This window comes from Hemiscyllium ocellatum, chromosome 11, assembly GCF_020745735.1.
Source record: "Hemiscyllium ocellatum isolate sHemOce1 chromosome 11, sHemOce1.pat.X.cur, whole genome shotgun sequence".
In the NCBI taxonomy this organism is placed as follows: domain Eukaryota; kingdom Metazoa; phylum Chordata; class Chondrichthyes; order Orectolobiformes; family Hemiscylliidae; genus Hemiscyllium; species Hemiscyllium ocellatum.
This window is the reverse complement of record NC_083411.1, coordinates 54823457-54846742: the sequence shown is the minus strand read 5'-3', so window position 1 is coordinate 54846742 and position 23286 is coordinate 54823457. Positions and strand designations below refer to the sequence as shown.

Here is a 23286-nt window from a genome sequence, read left to right as displayed (position 1 = left end):
CAACAGATATAGAGGCAAAAACAGAAGTTGCTGGAAAAGCTCAGCAGGTCTGGCAGCATTTGTGAAGAGAAATCAGAGTTATTGTGACCCGGTGGGTCCAGTGACCCTTCCTCAGAACTGATACAGAGGATGGTTAAGGGTTTAATTCTGTAGATGAACACGTGGGTAACTTTAGTTGTCTACTTAAAAGCTTGCAAACTCTCAAAGATATCACTCCCTCATGTAAACAGTTCAAAGAAACCCCAACGTACCTGCTCAATGAGTTCATCATCATGTAAGATATAGATCTTGTTGATAGTGTATCGTTCCTTCAAAACCAGAGCAAAATGCTCAATACAACGGATGGATAACTTTGACTTCAGGCTGAGGATGATATCCTTTCAAATTTCAGTAGAAAGGGAAAACAAAATTAATTTCTTATTGCCTTTCTGAATTTCCTGTTGGAGATATATGGTCGTTTTACCTATCCCCAGCTGCCTCACAGCGCCAGAGACCTGGGTTCAATTCCCGCCTCAGGCGACTGACTGTGTGGAGTTTGCACATTCTCCCCGTGTCTGTGGGTTTCCTCCGGGTGTTCCGGTTTCCTCCCACAGTCCAAAGATGTGCAGGTTAGGTGAATTGGCCATGCTGATTTGCCCGTAGTGTTTGGTGTAGGGGAATGGGTCTGGGTGGGTTGAGCTTCGGTGGGTCGGTGTGGACGTGTTGGGCCGAAGGGCCTGTTTCCACACTGTAAGTAATCTAATCTAAAATCCTCTCCTATTGGCTGATTCCTGGGACGAAGAGGTTGAGTTCTCAGGAACGGCTAAACAGATTCGGCTATTATTCACTCGAGTGTAGAAGAATGAGGGGTGACCTGATTGAAACATATAGGATTCTCAGGGAACGTGAAAGGCTGGATGTTGAGAAGATGTTTCCACTTGTTTGGGAATCTCAAACTAGGGGACATAGTTACAGAATGACATGGAAAAAAATTTCTTTTCCCGGAGCAAGGTGAATATCTGAATTCTCGATCACAAGGAGTTGTGGAGTTGAGATCCCTGAAAGTATTTAAAGAAACACTAGGTAGATATTTAAAATATTAAGACGTGAGCATGAAACAGGAGTTGAGGGCTGGAGCAGATCAGCCATGATCTTGCATAATGGCAGGATAGGAGTCAGGGAGCTAAATGGCCGACTTCTCCACTTGTTCCTTATGTTCTTACGATCTAAGAAGACTCCGAAGCAACATGATAATAAGCACTGCAGAAATATGAAGGAAAAAGTGTTAAATCATCCCTAACATCCTGCCTTACTCACTGCCCAAGTCTGCAGTCCCTGTTCCATCCACAGTCTACATCTGCTGCTCCATTGCTGTGGGAACCCCCTGCTCTATCCAGTGTCCCAACCTCATCCTCCATCCACATTCATACCCCCTTCTCCACCCATTCTTCGAACCCCATCCCCATCCACTCTCCCAAACCCCCGTCCCCATCCACTCTCCCAAACACCCGTCACCATCCACTCTCCCAAACACCCGTCCCCATCCACTCTCCCAAACCCTGTCCCATTCCACTCTCCCAAACCCCGTCCCATCCACTCTCCCAAACCCCCGTCCCCATCCACTCTCCCAAACTCCCATCCCCATCCACTCTCCCAAACCCCCAGCCCCATCCACTCTCCCAAAGCCCCGTCCCCATCCACTCTCCCAAATCCCCATCCCCATCCACTCCCAAACCCCCGTCCCCATCCACTCTCCCAGCCCCCTTCTCCCCCCACTCTCCCAGCCCCGTTTTCCATCCACTCTCCCAAACCCCTTCTCCACCCACTCTCCCAGCCCCTTTCTCCACCCACTCTCCTAGCCTCCTTCTTCACCCACCCTCCCAACCACCTGCTCCACCCACTCTCCCAGCACCCTTCTTCACCCACCCTCCCAACCCCCTTCTCCACCCACTCTCCCAACCCCCTTCTTCACCCACTCTCCCAGCCTCCTTTTCCACCCACTCTCCCAAAGCCTTCTCCACCCACTCTCCCAACCCTCTTCTCCACCTACTGTCCCAAACCCCTTATCCACTCTCTCTCCCAAGCCCATTCATCACCCACCCTCCCGACCCCCTTCTTCACCCACCCTCCCAAACCCCTTCTCCACCCGCTGTCCAAACCCCCTCCTCCATCCACTCACTACATCTCTTGCTCTATAAATTGTTCAAACCTATGCACCATCCACAATCCTGGTGCCTAATATATCGACTCAGAAGGCATGAAGTTCCTCTTTTTTCTCACACTGGCTTTCGGAAGTGAGTAATGTACCCCTGCCCTTGGCTGAGAAGACAGTCAGAGCTGACTTGGTAAGCCTGGGCGAGTTTCCTGGCCCTTCTTTGGGCTCAGTGCTAGTAACCTGGGTTGTCAGAAACTGCCTGCCAATCAGAGGCTAGCAGCCTTTGAGTCCTGAAGTCAGGCAAGGCCTACTCATCATCAGATCCAGCTGCAATAACACAAGTCTTCTTTATCTTCTTGTCACAGTGTGGGAAGGCAATGGGGGATGGTCAGGGAGTTTAGAGGTAGATGCCATTTGGGGTAACTGGAGATTCCCCCCTCCCAATCCGGCAGCGAGGTCACCTTGGTTTTCCAGGGAAACCAACACCAGCAGGAATGTAAAGAGAGAGACATCGAAGGTGGTCATTTGACACTCATCAGTGGCCAATAATTGATTACTTAAGACCTTAGCAGATTGAATAGGTTGCCCATGGACTTTCTTGACTAGAACTAATTGGTGACCAGACATAAAGGTCGAGGGGGTTACCATATCTCCCAGTACCTCTGCCATTGACAGGAACAGAGCCCATTGTAATTAGCAGTCGTTCTTGCTTCCCTTTCCAACATCTATTGTCTGTCCTGTTCTGTCAATGTCTAAAAGCTTTTGAAAGCTTTTTTAATTGCTGGATACATTGACTTGCAAAAATGGAAAAGCATTTTCGGAGTTGACTTATTTCAGTTATCATCCATGAATCTTGACAATCCTCACTGCAGAATTTGGCCTTTTGTGGATAAATGCTTTCATCCATTACGCAGTGAATACAAGACTTTGGATATTACCTTGAAAGTCAGATTAAAAATCAAGTGTTGACCGACAAGCCTACATCAATAATTTTTGTTCTATGTTTTGTTTGCTATTCTGCAGATTTGGTTGCTTTTGTATACTGTTCATGTGCATTAAAGAAATCGACAGCATTAGGACAACACATTTTTTATCACCAAAAGATGTTCCAAAGTGCTTTAATGCTAAAGAGCTACTTCTGAAACGTGGTCAGTATTGTACCTCAAAGTTTGCTCATTTCACAGATTACCAGATGGCTACAGTATAATCAATCTTGCTCTTTCAGTTCATAACCAAATTAAATTCTTAAAGAAATTATTGAACTATGATTCCATTCCAACCTCCAATGTCTCCAGACTGTCAGACTTTGGATTCACATTCAGTACTGATGAGAGAAGATTTCTTCAAACTGAATACCAGAAAGACTAAAGCTATTATCTTCAAGTCCTGCTGTGTTCTCTAGTTACCAATTCCACCTCGCTCTCAACTAGCTGAGGCTGAACCAGACTTTGCAACCTGGGAACCACATTTGACCAGAGATCCTACCACAAATCCACATCATCACTAAGACTGCCTATATCCCACCTCAATACTATTGCCTGACTCCATCCTCGACTCATCTATTGCTGAAACACTCTACTGCAACTTAATTATATTGAGGTCCGAATTCCTGCCCGGTGTCCCATCCCCCACCCTTCATAGATGATAGCTTAGCCAAAAATCTGTTGCCTACATTTAACTTACAGGTTCCTGTTCACCTGAACTCTGTCTCTTTGGTGTACATTGACTTGACCATTATTCTTCATTTCAAAACCCTCCATTTTCTTGACCATCCTTATTTCTGTGTGTCCTCCACTACTACCATCCTCCAAGACATCTACATTCTTCAAATTCTGGCCTCATTCAACTCCCTGACTTTAAACATTCCATCGCTGATTGCCAAGTTCAGCATTTCCCTGCCTTTCCATTCCTTTCACCTCCTTTAAGACACATCGCTTTCACTAAGAGTTTTATCATTTATCCTAGTATCTCTTTATATGATTTGTGTCAATTTTGGTTTCATAAATGTCCTGTGAAACACCTGAGTAAATACACTCTCTAAATGCAGATTGTTGTCATTGATGTTGTTCATAAAAATCATGTTAATATAAGGGGCAGATCAGAATACTGAGACTCTGAAATAAAAAATAGAAAAAGCTGGAAATAATAAACTGGTTGGACTGTATCTATGGAGAGAGAAACAAAATTAAAGTTTCAGCATTAATGAAGAGCATATTTCAGAATTAGTGAGAGTTGGAGATGTAACAGGTTCAAAATGAATATTGCAGACAGAGAGCAGTGAGTGGTGAAAGAGAAAAAGGAAAGGTCTGTGATGGAAGGCAGGAGAGATTAAATGACAAGGTTTCACTGGGCAAAACAGGATGTTAATGAAACAAAAATTGGTGATGTAGTAATAGTGAAGAAGGTTATCTCAGAATACAATAGGATCTTGATCAGATGGGTCAATGGGCCGAGGAATGGCAGATGGAGTTTAATTTAGATAAATGTGAGGTGCTGCATTTTGATAGGGCAAATCAGGGCAGGACTTATACACTTAATGGTAAGGTCCTGGGGAGTGCTACTGAACAAAGATACTTAGGAGTGCAAGTGCATAGTTCCTTGAAAGTGGAGTTGCAGGTAGACAGGGTGGTGAAGAAGGCAGTTGGCATGTTTGTCAGTGCATTGGTCAGTGCATTGAATATAGGAATTGAGAGGTCATGTTGCAACTGTACAGGAAACTGGTGAAGCAACTTATAAAATACTACATTCAATTCTGGTCACCTTGCTGTAAGAACTACATTCTCAAGCTTGAAAGGGTTCAGAAAATGTTAAAAAGGATGTTGCCAGAGTTGGAGGGTTTGAGCTATATGGAGAGGCTGAACAGGCTGGGGCTGTTTTCCCTGGAGTGTCGGAGGCTGAGGGGTGACCTAATAGAGATTTATAGAAATCAGGAGGGGCATGGATAGGATGACTGGTCAAGGTCATTTTCCCAGGATAGGGGAATCCAAAATTAGAGGGCATAGGTTTAAAGTGAAGGGGAAAAGATTTGACAGAGACCTGACAGGCAACTTTTTCACACAGAGGCTGGTGCATGTATGGAATGAGCTGCCAGAGGACGTGTTGCAGGCTGGTACAATTGCAACATTTAAAAGGCATGTGAATGGGTAGATGAATAGGAAGAGATTAGAGGGGTATGGGCCAAATGTTGGCAAATGGGACTAGATCAGATTGGGATATCTGGTCAGCATGGTTGAGTTGGACTGAAGGGTCTCTTTCCGTGCTGCATGACTCCATGACTGTATGACAAGACAATCTAACTCATTTCAGTCAATCAGCCTGTTCCTTGAATTTGGAACCAGTCATTTATTGGATGTTTATGTCTCACCAGTGCTCCCAGAGGAGACCTCTGTTTAAAGGTAAGGTGCTGAATCTAACATTTATCAGAATGATAAATCCAATTCAATCTCACTATTATTTATATTAATGAATACTAGATTGCCCAGAGCAGCTTCCATGGTTAGATAACAAACCTGAGTCTTTACTACACATCATACTGAGTGAAATCACTGAGTGGCTGCAGCTTGTAAAAACATTATGGCACTTGAATGGAAATGTTGATTTACAACATTTAGTGTTCATAAAGCATCAACAAAAATTGTGACAATGGAAAGTAACATTTGTAAACAGGAATGAATGGTCTAGAATTGGTTTTTAAATCAGAGTTAGATTTTAGGTTTTATTGTCACGTGTACTCAAGTATAAAAGTACAGGAGTATGGTGACAAGTCACGATGCCGCCACACACGGCACCACGTTAAGTACAAAGTTAGGTGCAGCACGGTGACTCAGTGGTTAGCACTGCTGCCTCACAGCGCCAGGGACTGGGTTCGATTCCAGCCTCAGGCAACTGTCTGTGTGGGGTTTGCATCTTCTCCCTGTGTTGACATGGATTTCCTCCGGGTGCTCTGGTTTCCTCCCACAATCCAAAGATGTGCAGGTTAGGTAAATTGTCCATGCTAAATTGCCCACAGTGTTCAGTGATGTGTAGATTAGTCAGGGGAAGTGTAAAGTAATAGTGTAGGGGAATAGGTCTGGATGGGATACTCTTCGGAGGGTCAGTGTGGACTTGTTGGGTCAAAGGGCCTGTTTCCACACTGTAGGGATTCTATAAAAGTTCTACCTAGTTACAAACTTTAAGTACAAAAATAGTGAAATAAAGAAAAAAAGCACCATCATCTCTCTCCTATATCTTTGTCACTAATGCTACTTTAATCCATTGACAACTGAATTAAAAGTTTTCACTCATTTACTGCCCTCTCCACCAAACCTATCCCCAACACCTCCTCCCTCCCTCCTACCCCACCCCCAGTAGACGGTTAAAATTAATAGTACATTCAAAGCTGAGCAAAATCAACAAACGGGAAAATTCACAGCAAGGAACAAAGAACACCTATAGCCGTCATTACCTTCACTGTTGTATTTTTCTCAAATTGAAAGGCTTTGGTCTGTCCATTTTCCAAATACACCTTGAGAATACCGGGCATTAAGAGTAGCGAGTTACCCTGTGGGAATGATAAAACGCAAATTTCTAGGATTATTTATGAAAACAGATAAGCAAAATAACATAATAGACTCCTCATTATCTTTGTTACAAATACTAAAATGAGGGACAGCAGAGAGAGATTGTGTGTACGCATATATAAAATATATAGGTGTGGATGTATTTGTGCGTATGCCTGTGTGTGTGTGTGCATATATATGTTTCTGTGTATCTTTGTGTGTGTGCATGCATTTGTGTGTGTTTGCCTGTGTGTTTGTGTGTGTCTGTGTTTGTGTGTGTCTGCATATGTGTGCCTGTGTGGGTGTCGGTATCTGTGCTTGTGTGTGTGTGTCTGTATCTGTGTCTGCATGCGTCTGTGTGTGTGTGTGTGTGTGTGTGTGTGTCTGTGTGTGTGTCTGTGTACCTGTTTTTGTGTTTGTGCTTAGTGATATGTACAGTTTGCCTCCAATATCCCTCCTGAAGTTTCAGATCCAATCTCTCCAGGTATTCATGAACTTCTTGCTGTCATTTTGTTCCAAAGTTCACTTACACACACACATCCACAGAAAAGCTCAGCCAATCCTTTGGGATTAAACAACCAAAAATACCCCATCACAGCCATAGGAGTTTTCTATGTTTTGTCCGGAGACCAAGCCAAACAAAGCAACTGGTTTGGAGGGACTACACTGAAGATCAGGAATCCAGGGTGGGGTTAAGGTAGTGTGCTTCTTATGCCTAAAGTTTCAGATTTCCAGCCTTATTAAGGGCCTTGTGTTAGGTTTAGATTAGATTCCCTACAGTGTGGAAACAGGCCCTTCGGCCCAACCGGTCCACAACGACCCTCCAACGAGTAACTCACCCAGACCCATCCCTCTCTGACTAATGCACCTAACACTACGGGCAATTTAGCACGGCCAATACACCTGACTTGCACATCTTTGTGACTGTGGGAGGAAACCGGAGCACCCGGAGGAAACCCACACAGACACGGGGAGAACATGCAAACTCCACACAGACAATCGACCAAGGCTGGAATCAAACCTGGGACTTTGGCGCTGTGAGGCAGCAGTGCTAACCATTGAGCCACTGTGCTGCCCTAAGTAGAGTTGGTAGATCCAATGAAGGACATACAGTTTCTTCAGATTAGTGAAAGAAGGCCTCAAAACGTGGCTAGTTGGAGGGCACTAAATTTTGTTCTGGGCATCCAAAAAAGTAGTGGCATAACTGAGAGTTGGCACCATGGTATGAAGTATCAGGGGATCCAAACTCCACACATGTCTGGAGCACAAACTGTTTTTAATAACCTGATGGGGAAGACACACAGGTTCCTTCCAGTTCCACATTATCTGGAGGGAGGCAGAAGTAGGAAACCACAGACCAGTTATGTGTGGCACCTTAGCAAATGCTTTCCAGAAGTCCAGATATACTACATCTACAGGACCTCCATTACCCACTTCACTTGTTACATCTTCAAAGAGTTCTAGCAAATTAAATGAATTAATCTTCACAAAGAAAATGAATTATTCTTCATCAAACCACACTGACTGTGGTGGTTTGTTTTTACTTTACAAATGTAATACCACTTAATAATGAATTCAAACAATTTCCCAATGACAGACAATAAACTAACCATTCTGTGGTTTCCTACTTTCTATTTCCCTCCCGTTTTGAACTATTGTCTTCCATTAGCAATTTTCCAACCACTAGAACCTTTCCAGATTCCAGGACATTTTGGAATACTATAATTAATGTATCCACTATCCCCGCTGTCACTTCCTTTAAGACTATAGGGTATAGGTCATCAGATCCTGGGGACTTGTCTGCCTTTAATCCCAATACTTTGCTCAGAATTTTCTCCCTATTGATGGTGATTGCTACAAATTCTACCTTTTCTATAATCTCTGCATTACCTGTTACAATTGGGATGGTTTCAGTGTCTTCCACTGTGCAAACTGAGGTAAAATATTGATTTAGAGTCTCTGCCATTTCTGTGCTCCCCACTATTAATTCCTCAACCTCGAAAGGGCCAACATTCATCTTAGCTACTCTCCTTTTTATATACTGATAAAATTATTTGCTGTCTGTTTTTATATTTTGAGCTAGTTTTCTTTCATAATTAACCTTCATTCTTTTTATTACTTTTGAATCACCCTTTGCTGGTCTTTAAAAGTTTCCCAATCCTCCAGCCTGCCACTGCTCTTTGCAATATGGCATGCCTTAGTTTTTGCCCTTATGTTATCTTTAACTTCCTTAGTTAGCTATGGATGCATTTATCCCTCTTATATTCTTTTCTTCCTTTCTAAATATATTTTAGTTGGAGGAATTAAATATCTCCTTTAATGTTCATCAATAGTCCTACATTTTAGTCTTTCCGCATGGCCCACTGGGCCAAATCTGTCGATTTCCCTATGTAATTAGCTTTGTTTAATTCTAAAATACTAGTATGGGACTCAAGTTTCACCAACGCTCGACACAATCAACATTATTCAGGCCCTCAGGAAGCATAAAACCAATAAGGCACCTAGTGTTATATAGAAAAATACAAGTTACCCAGTCCAGAACATACTGGGAGCAAATCAGATTAATTATAATCTGGCTGAACTAGTCAGTGGGCTAAATGCCTGTGGAAGGCACAAACCTGTATTTGGCCATTGACGATCACTTCCTCAGCAAAGTGTACTTTGACTGGGTTGCTTTTCAATCTGGCTCGCTTTTCTTCAGTAATAAATGATGACCTGGGCCCCTGTATACAAACAGAAACCATGGCACTTAAACAACAGCTTTGGCGTTTTGTGTTGACAATGTGTGGCAGTTGGGAAAGCCCTGCACTGATGTTCTGAGTTCCAAAAGTTTGATTGTAACCTAAAATACGAACATACAAACAAGGATCAAGAGGGTAGGCCTATGAGCCTACTTCGCTCTTCAATAAAATCACAGCTGTTCTGATTTTATTGTAGGATCCAGGCCCTTCAGCCCAACAAGTCCACCCACCAACCCTCCAAAGTGTAACTCACCCAGACCCACTCTCCAACAGTAATCCCTGACTAATTCACCTAACCTACACACCCCTGAATACAATGGGTAATTTAGCACTACCAATTCACCTGACCTACACATCTTTGGACTGTGGGAGTAAACCAGAGCACCAGGAGAAAACCCACACAGACACAGGGAGATTGTGCAAACTCCACATGGTCACCCAAGACTGGATTCGAACCCAGGTTCCTGGCCCTGTGAGGCAGCACTGCTAACCACTGAGCCATCATGACTCCTCTTGATTTTAACCTCAACTCTACATTCCTGTATCTCCCTGATAATCTTTCAACTCCTCAGTCATCAGGAATCTGTCTATCTCTGCCTTAAAAAATATTTAAATACTCTGCATCCACTACCTCGTGAGGAAGGGAATTCTAAAGGCCCACAACCCTTTGAGAGAAAAAGGGTTTTCTCATCTTTGTTTTAAATGGGTGCCCCCCATTTTAAAATAATGATCTCCAGTTCTCAGATTCTCTCACAGAGGAAACCTGAATTCTTTCAGCATTCACCCGTTCAAGACCCCTTGAGATCTTAGATGTTTTAGTTAATTCACTTATAACTCTTCAAAACTCCACGGGATACAAGCCCATCCTATCTAGCCTCTCCATCTAAGGCAATCCACTTATTCCAGGTATTCCTTCTCTGAACTGCTTCTGATGCGTTAACATCCTTCCATAAGTACAGTGACCAAAACTGTATACAGTACTCCAGATGTGGTCTCCCCAAAGCCCTGTAAAATTAATGTATAATCTCCCTACTCTTGCAGTTAATTCCCTTTGCAATAAACCATTCAAATTGTGCCACGTGACCTTTTGTATCCATCTGAAAGAGGACATGGCATCTCGGTTTAATAATTCAACTCTAAAAGTCTAGTGCTTGCCTCAGTCTTGCACTGAAGCTCATCCAATATCCCCGTAATAGCATGTACTTCTAACTAGATAGAGAGAGCTGGAGGTCTAGTTGATGGGTGCTGCTCCACTTTAGGATATGCTGAGATTAATGATCAAATCTTCGTTTGTATCCTGCATGAAGCCTGGAAACTTCTTTGATTATGTAGCTTGATAACACATCACACAAGACAAATGGCCACTGAAGCATGAATCAAACCCTTCCGACGTGAGCTGGTTGAATTTGTGTCAAACTTGGAGCAGTGCACAGTCTCATCAAGCCCCATCAAATGTTAATTGAACATAAAGCACCATCCTGTTCAGAGTCAGGTGGCTTTCTGCAAGCTTACTTCAAGACATCTAGTTCTCTTAATACTAAGGAAACAGGGTCAATTGAAGTTTGATAGATTTTTATTGGAATACTCAGCGACAGTGAGTAGACAGAGATGAGGTACAGCTGACTGAAGGAACAGGCCAAATAGCCTGCTCCTGTTCCCGTGTCCAAGATCAAGTGCTCACTGTAAATGTCAGCATCCATCCCATCTATAGATTTGTTATATCTGTTAGTTATTTCACTAATAAGTCTTCAAAACTCCACGGGATACAAGCCCATCCTGTCTAGCCTCTCCATCTAAGGCATGTCATTCAAACTGCCATTGCAAATGCCAGACTAAAGTATTTGGGAATGAATCTGAATCACGTCGAGTGGATCTCTCCTGGACTGCAACCGAGTTGTGAATAAACCCATAGAATCCCGACAGTGTAGAAACAGGTCATTTGGCCCAACAGGTCCATACCGACCCTCTGAAGAGTATCCCACCCAGACCCATTCCCCTACCATATAACTCTACATTTCCCCTGACTAATGCACTTAACCCACACATCCCTGAACACTAGGGGCAATTTAATAATTTAATATGGAAACTTCACACAGACAGTCGCCCGAGGCTGGAATCGAACTGATGACCATGAGTAGCATTGGAAAGCTCTGCTTTTAAAAGTCGAAAGATTGTACTTACAGGGGTATTTCGCAGGACAGTCACTGTAACAGTGTCACCACATTCCCTGCAATAAACAATTTGACAAATATTAAAGCAATATGGGTCCAATGCAGGAAAAAAAGGACACTTGACTAAAACCTGCAAAATTAAGCTCCTGGCACAGAATATTATTTTCCGGGATCACAGGCTTGAACTTAACAGCAACACATAAGACTCATAAGAGTTGTACAGCGTGGAATCAGACCCTTTTGTCCAACTTGTCCTCACTGACCAGACATCCCAATCTGATCTAGTCCGTCTATCTCACTCAGATTGTAGTTCGATGTTAAAAATAAAATTGCCACGATCTTACAAGCCCCATGGGACTGCTCTCTCATTTGAGAAAGAGAGGTGACTGGTGAATTAGAATTAGGTTCAGTGTCACGTGTGCTCAAGTTACAAAAGTACTGGAGTGCAGTGAAAAGTGTACAATGTCACCAACACACAGTGGCACCTTAAGTACAAAATACCTAGGTATAAATCTCAGGTATAAAATTAGAGAAAATAAAGAAATAAGTTACAGAACATGACAGATATACACAGTATATGTTAGGAAAATAAGAAATAAAGAAATAAAAAGATTCACAATGCAGTCTTTCTATTGTTGGGGGGGGGTTCAGAACTAGAGGGCATAAATTTAGAGTGAGAGGGGAAAGATATAAAAGGGATTGAAGAAGCAACGTGTTCACGCAGAGGGTGGTGAATGTATGGAACGAGCTGTCAGAGGAAGTGGTGGAGGCTGGTACAATTACAACATTTAAAAGGCATCTGGATAGGTATATGAATAGGAAGGGTTTAGAGAGATATAGGGCTAAGCGCTGGCAAATGGTACTAGATTAGGTTAGGATATCTGATCAGCATGGATGAGTTGGAGAAGGGTCTGTTTCTGTGCTGTACATCTCCATGACTCTCTGGCTCTATTAGGGCTTTCTGTAATGGTAGTGGTTTAACTTGAACCTCAGACAAGGGGAAAAGTTGAGAAGGAGAGTCCCTCATGGTAACCAATGTTTACACAAAGACATCAGCATCAGAAACATTTCTGGTAAACAATCACACTAAAGCTCCAGTGTAAGTCCAGAGTTCAGATACAAAGGGTAAAGATGCCTTCCTATAAGCAGTCTCCCACAGCCCAGATTAAAGCAGAGTGAAGTCTAATGAAGACGTCAGCCTTACACATTCTGGATGTGATCATGAACACACTGGAGATTGAAATACATCCAAAAGAGTACAAGTCATAACTCAGACCATACTTAGTTTTACATATTTGGTTCTTACAAACCCTGCCTCCAATGTTTGGCATGTATTTAAATTGGGATTGCAGTGAGGTTTTCTACACAGGTGGGAACTCCATTCTATATATTCTGCTAAACAGTTCTTAAGATCCAGCCAGACAACACTGTTTAAGCCCAAGACCCTTGATAACACCTTTAACAGGAAGCAAATCAAATTCAGTAAAGTTACTGAGAGATTCTTTTGTAATGATCACCACCTTAGCACTGAATCCTAGAGCTACAAGCATTGGACAGGAGAAATATATTCCAACAAAAGAGGCTCTGGGTTTGACAAATGCACACGCTACATACACCTTGCTTTGGTTTATCATTTATGAACAATCTTTAACTTAAAATGCTTTCTTTAACTACATTTCTGATAGAATACACTGAATTATAAATAGTGGGACTGTGGATACAATGGAGAATTCATCTTAGGTAAGCAAGCAAGAACTCAACTGTGTGGATAATAGAGTGTTCAACTGTCTGTATTTATGGAGAAATTGGCTGTATGTGTAATGGGGTACTGGTTGTTTGTGTAGGGTACACAACGGAGCATTCAATAGTACTTGGAATGGAGTTCATGATTGTGTATATATGGAGTATTTGACTATATGTATATCCAAGTTTTTGACTGTATGTATAACCTGGCAGTGCACATATCAAAGAAGGAGAAAGTGAGGACTGCAGATGCTGGAGATCAGAGTCGAGACTGTGGTGCTGGAAAAGCACAGCAGGTCAGGCAGCATCCAAGGAGCAGGGGAGTTGATGTTTCGGGAAAAAGCCCTTCATCAGGAATAAAGGGTTTCTGTTGAAGGGCTTTTGCCTGAAATGTCGATTCTCCTGCTCCTCGAATGCTGCTTGACCTGCTGTGCTTTTCCAGCACCACACTCTTAACGCATATCTAAGCATTCAATTGTGCATACAAGTTTGTCTTTGTATTTGAATTTTCAAATGTGTTTAAAATGGGGTATTCAATTATGTTTGCATGTAATAGAGAACTGGCCAAGTGTGTAATGGAATATTCAAACTTGTGTGTGAAAACTTACTCAACTGTCTGTGTAATGGAATTTTCGATTGAAATGTCGACTGTGCGTGCAGCAGAATATTTGTCTCTGTGAGTAACTGAGAACTCAACTGTTTGTGTAATTCAATATATGTAATGGTTTATATTATAGAACACTATTGTGCAGGATGTCTGGGTGAGCTGCTGTAGAACTAAGGAGACATATGACACTCAATTAAGTCTTGTTGGTGATCTCCCTTTAGAACTGCAAACAATTTTCTACACTTTAGCTTTGTTTTATTTTCTGAGTTTGCCACCAACAACTTGCATTTATATAGCACTTTGAAGGTCACAAAACTTCACAATTCAAACTTCAAACTTAAAGACAGCCCTCAAATAAGGTCATAGAGATGTACAGCACAGAAACAGACCCTTCAGTCCAACGTATCCATGCCGAACAGATATCCTAAATTAATCTAGTCCCATTTGCCAGCATTTGGCCCACATCCCTCTCAACCCTTCCTATTCAGATGTCTTTTAAATGTTGCAATTGTACCAGCCTCCACTACTTCCTCTGGCAGCTCATTCCATACATGCAGCACCCTCTGCGTGAAAAGCCCCTTAAGACCCTGTTATATCCCCTAACCTATGCCCTCTGGTTCTGGACTCCCCCACCCAGGGAAAAGTCATTGGCTATTTACCCCAACCAGGCCTCTCATGATTTTATAAACATCTATAGGTCACCCCTCAGCCTCTGAAGTTCCAGAGAAAACAGCCCCAGCCTGTTCAACCTCTCCCCATTGCTCAAATCCTCCAACCCTGGCAACATCCTTATAAATCTTTTCTGAAACCTTTCAAGTTTCACAACATCCTTCCGATAGGAAGGAGACCAGAATTGCACGTAATATTCCAAAAGTGGCTTAACCAATGTCCTGTACATCCACAACATGACATCCCAACTCCTATGTTCAATGCATTGAACAATAAAGGAAACCATAACATCTTCTTCACTATCCTGTCTACCTACGACTCTGGCCATTAATGATTAGCTGGTGGTAACTATTAAAACTTTACATTCAGTGAATGCGCTAAAAGGGTCCTCACCTAATAATGTTATCGATACGTTCCTGGGAAATTGTATTCAGAGGCATGTCGTTAATTTGTAAAATCTGGTCACCTGGGAATAGCTTTCCCTCTCCAGGACCACCTAAGAAGCAAAATGAAGTCAGCATATTTTTGAATGGAGCATTAGTTGTCCCTCACAGAAAGAGGAGAAAAAACTGAAAGTACATGGGAAGCTATTAGCATATGCAAAGGTTAAAAAAAACAGATAATTATTCATACTTTTTTTTTACAACTGCACATCTTGCTGCCTGAAGCTTGTCTCATCTCAATGAAAAGGGAATGATGCATTTCTCAGATTGTGGAGAGAGAGAGAGAGAGAGAGGTGGATTGTACCTGTTTGTGACTTTCTTATAAAGAACTAGGGAACACAGATAATGTCAATGGAACTAAGGATTCTTGTGTGTGTTGAATAATCACAGCGTAGAACCCGAGGACCAGCATGCTAGAAATCAGAAGGAAATTGATATTGGACCAAGGACAGGAGCTCACCAAAATAACCAAAGCAAATCTGCCTGTGTGGAGCTTCTACCTTCCCCCTCCATATCTATGTGGGTTTCCTTCAGGTGCTCCGGTTTCCTGCCAGTCCAAAGATGTGCAGGCTGGGTGGATTGGCCGTGCTAAATTGCCCCATAGTGTGTAGGCTAGGTGGGTTAACTGTGGTAAATGTGGAGTTAAGGAGATGGGGTGAGATGCTGTTCAAACGGTTAGTGCAGACTCAATGGGCCGAATAGCCTCTATCTGCACTGGAGGGATTCAATGATGATTCTATGAAAATAATGAACAAGTTAAAGGCATGAAAGTGTGACAAATCACTCAGAGCAGAAGATTCCATGCCAGAGTTTTAAAGGAGAATTGGTGCAGACAATGCATATGCCCTGACTGTAACCTATCAAAGCTGAGGAACTGGTCCCACAGACTGAAAAAATTACTCATGTCACTCCAACAGTTGAGAAAGGGAGAAGAACTGCATCAGAGGTCAGATCAGTTTTCCTTCGTGTGAATCCAAGGAAAGTGATGGTACCAAACAGAGTACCAGGCCGTGCACTCAGAGCATGCGCAGATCAACTGGCAGAGGTCTTCTCAGACACCTTCAACCTCTCCCTGCAGCAGGCCACTGTCCCTGCCTGTTTCAAGAGGGCCAACATTATCTCTGTGTCTAAGAAGGCTCATGCTGCATGTCTCAGTGACTACCGCCCAGTGGCCCGAACTTCAATGGTCATGAAGAGAAAATTCCACTTGAAGTATTGTCACCATGGCAAAACTGACAAAGATTGAGAAGAGTTCAGAGTTAATGCTGGAGGTGTTGAGATGGACTGTATCAGTTAAAAGCCCTGGCCCTATCAGACCCTCAGCCCCTCTTGAAAACACTTCAGACCTTCCCTCAGTTTGATTAGATTACTTACAGTGTGGAAACAGTCCCTCCGGCCCAACAAGTCCACACCGGCCCGCCGAAGCGCAACTCACCCAGACCCATTCCCCTACATTTACCCCTTCACCTAACACTACAGGCAGTTTAGCATGGCCAATTTGCTTAACCTGCACATTTATGGACTGTGGGAGGAAACCGGAGCACCCGGAGGAAACCCACGCAGACACGGGGAGAATGTACAAACTCCACACAGACAGTTGCCTGACACTGGAATTGAACCTGTGTCTCTGGTGCTGTGAGGCAGCAGTGCTAACTGCTGTGCTGCCGTGCTGCCACATTGGAACCTCCCATTCCTAGGTATTTACCTGCAGTGACAGACTTCACACATACTGGTGAATCTTCTGAGACCATAAAACCGTAGTCCAGGAGTGGATCTTTGATAATCTTCACTGTGACCTTCAAAGGGCTGCTCGGCTGGTTTGTGTTAGCAGCTGCTCCATCGGCTGGACCTTGATTACTTCAATCACAAACAAAGCAAGGGTCACATTTGTCAATCATTGTCAGAATCTTATTATTTTCCATATTATTTAATCCACCTCTCACCCATCCTCACCACACCCCTTCAATCCCCCATCCCCCACCCCCAGCCTGGACTCGGTCAGGTTCCTGCAAAATTCTCACTCGTAGTCTCTCCCCATCGCATTGTCTTTCTGAGAGAGAGGTCATTGTAAAAGGGATTTCCTCTGCTTCTCTGTATCCACCTCAAAACTGACACACCCATTCTCTAGGAACCTGCCAAAACCAGGGTGAAAAATTCCAGCAAGCTGTTTCGAGAATGTCAAAGGATCAGAAGATTCTTGGTGAGTTAATAGAATCAAAGACAGAAGCTATGAGTCACAGAACCTCTGCTCTGTCCAAACTGCAGCAAATTGGCTAGGATGAGATCAAAATGTAGTTAGTGAATAAAACCAGGAAATTTTCAGCAAGTTCGGCAGCATCTGTGGAGAAACTTTCAGGTTCGTGAGTCACTGACACGCCCATTGAGGTGATTGATTAGTCCATGGTCTAGAATGGCGGAACAGGCTCAAGGGGCTGAATGGTCTGCTCAGGCTCCAATATGCCTTCATCAGAAGTGGGTAAAGTCAGGGTGCAATTTCCCCTCCCTGGAGATGGTGAGGAAAGGGCAAATATTTGGTTGAGTTCACCCAGAGGTGTACTCAGTCCCTTTTTCACCACCTCCACTCCGGGCAGGAAAATCCATGGTGGGCATCCTCAGCCCGCCAACAAGTGAAGCTTTTGAATCACCAGCTAATAGACAATAGACAATAGGTGCAGGAGTAGGCCATTCAGCCCTTCGAGCCTGCACCGCCATTCAATATGATCATGGCTGATCATTCCTAATCAATATCCACTTCCTGCCTTATCTCCATAACCCTTGATTCCAAGGGCCTAAGCCACTCATTGGGCTGAATACCCTCTCTCCCAGCTGGTGGGAACAGGGCGTGTTTTCTTCACAGGGAAGCTCCACTTGCCTGAATCTGGGGCTAATTGGGACAGGGAGGGTTACTCACCCCATCCCCAATAGTGTCCCCAAAATACCCACTTTCTTACCCACTGGTGAAGCTGGTCATGGTGTGCCACTTGTGCTTCCAACCCTGAGCCTACAAATTTCTGATTGAGCAGTTACCTCTGGGTGGGTGGTGGACAGGGCAAGGATTCAGTGAGCAGGCTCCTGATTGGACAAAGGAGAAGCCCTTAAGTACCAAATTGATGCTTAATCCAATGAACTTTCATGCTGGGGTGATAAAGAGGGCCTAAGTAGGTTAATGCCCCTTGAAGTCACCTATGCCCACACTTTGTACTCACCACATTAAATCCTAGCCTTAGGGATGTACCAGGTTTTAAGCAAATGCAAGGGTAGAGAGTGGAAAGAAAAAAACATGGGATGGTCTGTGCTGAGATTGAAGACTGGACAATAACAAAGAGGGTAATTGTGTTAGGTAAATTAAGTCAGAATGGAACAAATCAAGGAGCAAAACACGAATGTGGAGGAGGGATACACAACGACAACAGAGTCACTGCCACCAGATTGGCTGTTTTCCCTGGAGGCTGAGGGGTGACCTTACAGAGATTTATAAAATCGTGAGGGTAAATAGATAAGGACTTTTCCATGGGGTAGGGGAATCCAAAACTAGAGGGCAGAGGTTCAAGATGAAAAGGGAAAGATTTAAAAGAGTCCTAAGCGGCAACGTTTTCACACAAAGGGTGGTGTGTGCATGGAATGAGCTGTCAGAGGAAGTGGTGGACATTGGCATAATTACAACAGTGAAAAAGCATCTGGATGGGTATATGAACAGGAAGGGTTTAGAGGGATGTGGGCTAAGTGCTGGCAAATGGGACTAAATTAAGTTATCTGGTCCTCATGGATGAATTGGATTTAATACTCTTTTCGTGTTGCCCTGACTCTATAAATGATTCAGAGATCTGAATTATTGGGTGAGACATCAAATGGCCATGGGATTTTGATCCAGTGCTGGGAAACTTTGAAAATTACAGTCCCAGACATTACCTTGGAATGCCATCTTCTGGGACAGTTGTGAATTTGAAAGGCTTAGGTTTAATTTTCAAATTTTGAGTGAATTCTCCCACCCTGATGTCATGAGAGTAATGACAAGTGTGGTGACAAAATAAGGTGAGAAAGAAAAAAGTATAGATTTGCATCATTGCAAAAGAAGGTCTTGACTTGCCCTGAGCTTAGAAAGGTGAGTTCAAAGAGGTGACGACCTTATTTCAGTGCATTTGCAGTTCATTAAAAGCCCAATTTGACCGACTTACATCGCTTTTCCAAAACATCTCTCCTCTACCACGAAACGGAGACAGTGAAAATTCCCAACAGAAAGGTCAGAGCCAGTTCCTGACAATTATAGCTTGGTGAAGACGCATCCTGCCATCACCCAATGCACTTCACACATCGATGCTGACATGGCGGATTGACGCTCATTAACTTTAGCACCAGGTTACAGAATGTCAGAGACTATCATCACTCAGACTGCCAGCTGCTTACACACCAAATACAATTCGTGTGCTTTGAGTAAGTGGTGATGTGTGAACGTTAGAGGATCCACCACAGTCATTCAATCACACTATATGGGGATGGTCACAGTCAGTTCAAGTGATGTAGTGTAGTGATTACAGGTAGGTCAGTTGAGGGATCAATCTGTGAGGGTGTGGCCAGCTTTTCTTTGCAATGAGACAAAGGGAGAGACTCAGTATGACAGAGAGGGACACATGAGCGGAAGGAGGTGATGATGAGCAGGAGAGTGTTATGGACCAGACCCTCTCAAAATATTTTAAGAAGGTAGACTAGGCCCTAATTTTTTATTATTTTAAAGACAGATGTAAAGTGCCATGTTCCAGAAACTATTTTCTAGTCAAACTACTTGCTATTAAACAAAACGTAATGTATTCAAATGATATAGTTAAAATGCAACAAAAGAAAGAAGAACTTAGAATAAATTAACTCGACTGGAAAACTTAACAGAACAATAGATACAACAATTATTACTAATTAACTGTTTCAATATAGTAGTATTCCATAAACACTCCTTTTGGCAAAAAGGCAAATTCGAAAACAGATTTTGTCTCACATGTAATCCAACAACCTACGAAGAGAACCGCTAACTTTTGGCTATAATCAAGAGATGGGGAAAATAGGTTCCACTTTTTCAACATCACAATAGCAACCGATGCTGAATTTCAAAACTAAAAAAACTAAAAACTAGAAATCCTGATTTGTGAGAGCTGGCCACACCCATCCAGGCTGCACCTATTATTCCAACTTTAAATAAAAACAAGGCCTCCCAAGTTGTTTACTTTCTAGGCTCTCACGAGCCAATTCGGCACCTCTGCCTTAAAACTTTGCTTAATTGTAACCAGGACAAAACACACTTCCTAAAGCCACAGCATTGTCACAAGAAGTCATCAGGTGTTCCCAGTGAGTAAGCTGGAAATGCAGAAAGGGTTAGCAGTTTGGGAGGATGTGATGCTGTGAGCCCTTGGGTGGAACACGATGCATGCAAGTAGTTCATGAGCCTTGGCAAATGCATGTGCCGTATCCTGAGTAAGAGGTAACAGAGAGAAGATGGTGGTACTTGATCTTGCAGAGTGCAGAAAATCTTTTCACTCTGTACACAGCACTGACCCACACTGCTCTTTATGCCAAGGTTGGTTGTCTTTGTTATGGTGTTCCCCTTTGGGGGATGGGGGAGGTGAGCAAGGATAAGGATTCCCATCCTCTCCACCAGACAGCCCAGCAGCACCTTCAGATCTCTGTCCTGGAAGGAGCTTGTCTTTCCCCTTGAGACCGTTTCCAGATCGAGCCCCTGCAGTCTGAGAGATCAATGCTGATTGGGAGAGTCTGAAGTAGTGGCAGCTGGGCTTTTGGGGCAGGGGTGGGTGGTACAAGGAAACCAGGAGAAGATCTTACCTGGAGCACAGGAAACACGATTTCATGAGAAATGCAGCCATCATCTCAGGATTATAATTAGTGAGGAGAAACGTAGAAGACGGTGTTAGAAAATTGATTGTGGGCCACTGTGAAACTCACTGGCCGTCACACTTTAAGGAGAAATCGGAGAATTCAGCCCGACTTCACTGTATTGGAAAGTACAGGATGTTCAAAGGATGTACTTGACAAAAAGTTTGCAAAAAAGCAACAGATCAGTTCAAATCAGTGAGATTTTTTAAACAAACGCAGAGGAAGTCTCCTTGCTGGGTTTGAATCTGATTAGAATGTTTTTGTTTAATTGGTGGGCAACAAGATTCCGTGCACTGAAGTGTTCCATGCAGACCCCAACTGGATGGCCTAACAGAGGTTACCATAGCAACACCCCTCTGCAGGTCAGGGGAAACAGCAGGGATGGCCTGCTCTACCACTTATTAAAATTGTGAATTATAAACAGGGGACTTAGCCAGGTCACCACAGGCGGTGGAAGGAGCGAGCCCTCTACACTGTGCCCTATCTCCAGCCCTCTCCCTGTAACCACATTACGAGGTAAAAACAATGACTGCAGATGCTGGAAACCAGATTCTGGATTAGTGGTGCTGGAAGAGCACAGCAGTTCAGGCAGCATCCAAAGTGCAGCGAAATCGACTTTTCGGGCAAAAGCCCTTCCTGATGACCACACTATAACCACACTACCCCCAACACAAACACACACACAAACACCGCCAGACCAGAACACTGGGAGCAGACTGGAACATCTCACTGTCAATTCTGGTCAGCGACTGGAATCGGGTATTAAAGATGCTTCAGCTCTGAGTGAGAGCCAGTCAGACTATCATGATGCCCATATTAAGAAGCTAGACAGTATAAGTATGAACTGTATCTAACCTTTCAAATGTTTTGTACATTGTGACCACCCCCAATCAGTTCTTTGAAAATACCTGAGCTATGTTTGTGGAACAGTCCCCTTCTTTTAATCATCCTGCAATGGGATTTAAGAGTACATTTTACTATTTAGTATTTCTATTTCAAAAGGAATGTACATCAGACAAAGATCAGGAGGCCTGACTTCGAGCCTACAGGACTACTGTCCAATGTCTAAGCTACAGTATTCTCTCAATTGTACAGAGATGTGAGCTGATGATCTGTGGGTGAAAATTACTTCTTTAATTGCGCAACAATTTTTCATGAAACAGTCTGGATTGGAACAAAGATGCAGCTGAAAGGAGTAGGGTATTTATGTTACATTAAATTTAATCTGACTTCAGGCTATCAGAAAACCGGTACTTCCAGACAAGGTGATTGACATGATCTCGTGCAGATAAATAATTCACAAAGGCTTTTAACGATGGAGCAATTGTGGCTCTTTGTTATATTATAGACAAGGGAAAATCAAAACTCTCAACAACTGAAAGCGCTTTGTGCTTCTGAAAAGGGTCATTCTGTTTTGTTTGTGAGATTTTATTTACAAAAACGATAATGCTTTTGGTGACAAAATGTAGTTTTATAAATTCAACGTTGACTTGCTTTACAGTACACGGCATGTAATGCCATAATTGAGAGAAATCAGCAAGGTAAAGGCTATGTTGTAAATGTAATATCCATGTTAATGATTCTGAGAATAGAAACCAGGATTTTATAAACCTCCCGGACGTGGACCAGGAGATAGAAGAGCTGGTGTAATGGTGAGTGGCCATGTGTGATTGGCTGTTTGATGTGATACGGCCAAAAGGGCTTCGGGTTTTTGAAAAGATTCGTAGGGTTATGGATTTGGTCATAGATTCATTCGCTGAACTGGTGTGGTTTTCTGCAGACGTTTTGTCACCTTGCTAGGTGACATCATCAGTGTGTCTTCGATAAAGTGCTGTCGGTCTGTCCTGCCTGGTACTTGTGTGTCTCTGCTTTTTGGTACTTCCAGTTCTGTATCTGAATGGTTTGTATATCAGATCCTGTTCGATATGTTTATTGATTGAGTTCCAGCTGGAGTGACAGGCTTTAAGGAATTCTCTCATGTGTCTCTATTTTGCCTGTGCTGGGATGGTTACATTGTCCCAGTTGAATTTGTGTCCTTCGTTGTCCGTGTGGGTGGAAATCAGAGTACTGGTTCAGTCTGGCAGTGGGGAGTTGATGCTCATGCATTCATATGGTCAACTTTTCTTCCTGTTTGTCCTATGTACTGTTTTTCACAGGCCTTGCAGGGTATCTTTGTAGATTATGTTCATCCTGTTGAATGGGGGTATCGGGTCTTTAACTTTTGTGAGGAGTTGGTGAAAAGTGTTTACCGGTTTGTGGGCCACTAAGATTCCTAGGGGCCTGAGTAGTCAGGTAGTCATTTCAAAAGGGCTTTTTTCCCAGTGGAGGGAACGGATGCAGAGACTGTCCACCGGTGGGGGGGG

The 23286-nt window shown here is 43.2% G+C and overlaps 1 protein-coding gene across 1 annotated transcript in view; it reads right to left on the bottom strand.

Annotated features, from left to right (window-relative positions):
* The window catches only part of LOC132820004 (FERM and PDZ domain-containing protein 1-like), a 139368-nt gene that overhangs the window by 64194 nt on the left and 51888 nt on the right, over window positions 1-23286 (bottom strand). The window contains exons 2-7 of the mRNA XM_060831933.1: window positions 16752-16903; window positions 14997-15099; window positions 11595-11640; window positions 9291-9395; window positions 6579-6674; window positions 252-377 (exon numbers count right to left, since the gene is read on the bottom strand). Of these exons, the coding sequence (XP_060687916.1) occupies window positions 252-377; window positions 6579-6674; window positions 9291-9395; window positions 11595-11640; window positions 14997-15099; window positions 16752-16903 (628 nt within the window). The remainder of the gene's footprint in view (window positions 1-251; window positions 378-6578; window positions 6675-9290; window positions 9396-11594; window positions 11641-14996; window positions 15100-16751; window positions 16904-23286) is intronic.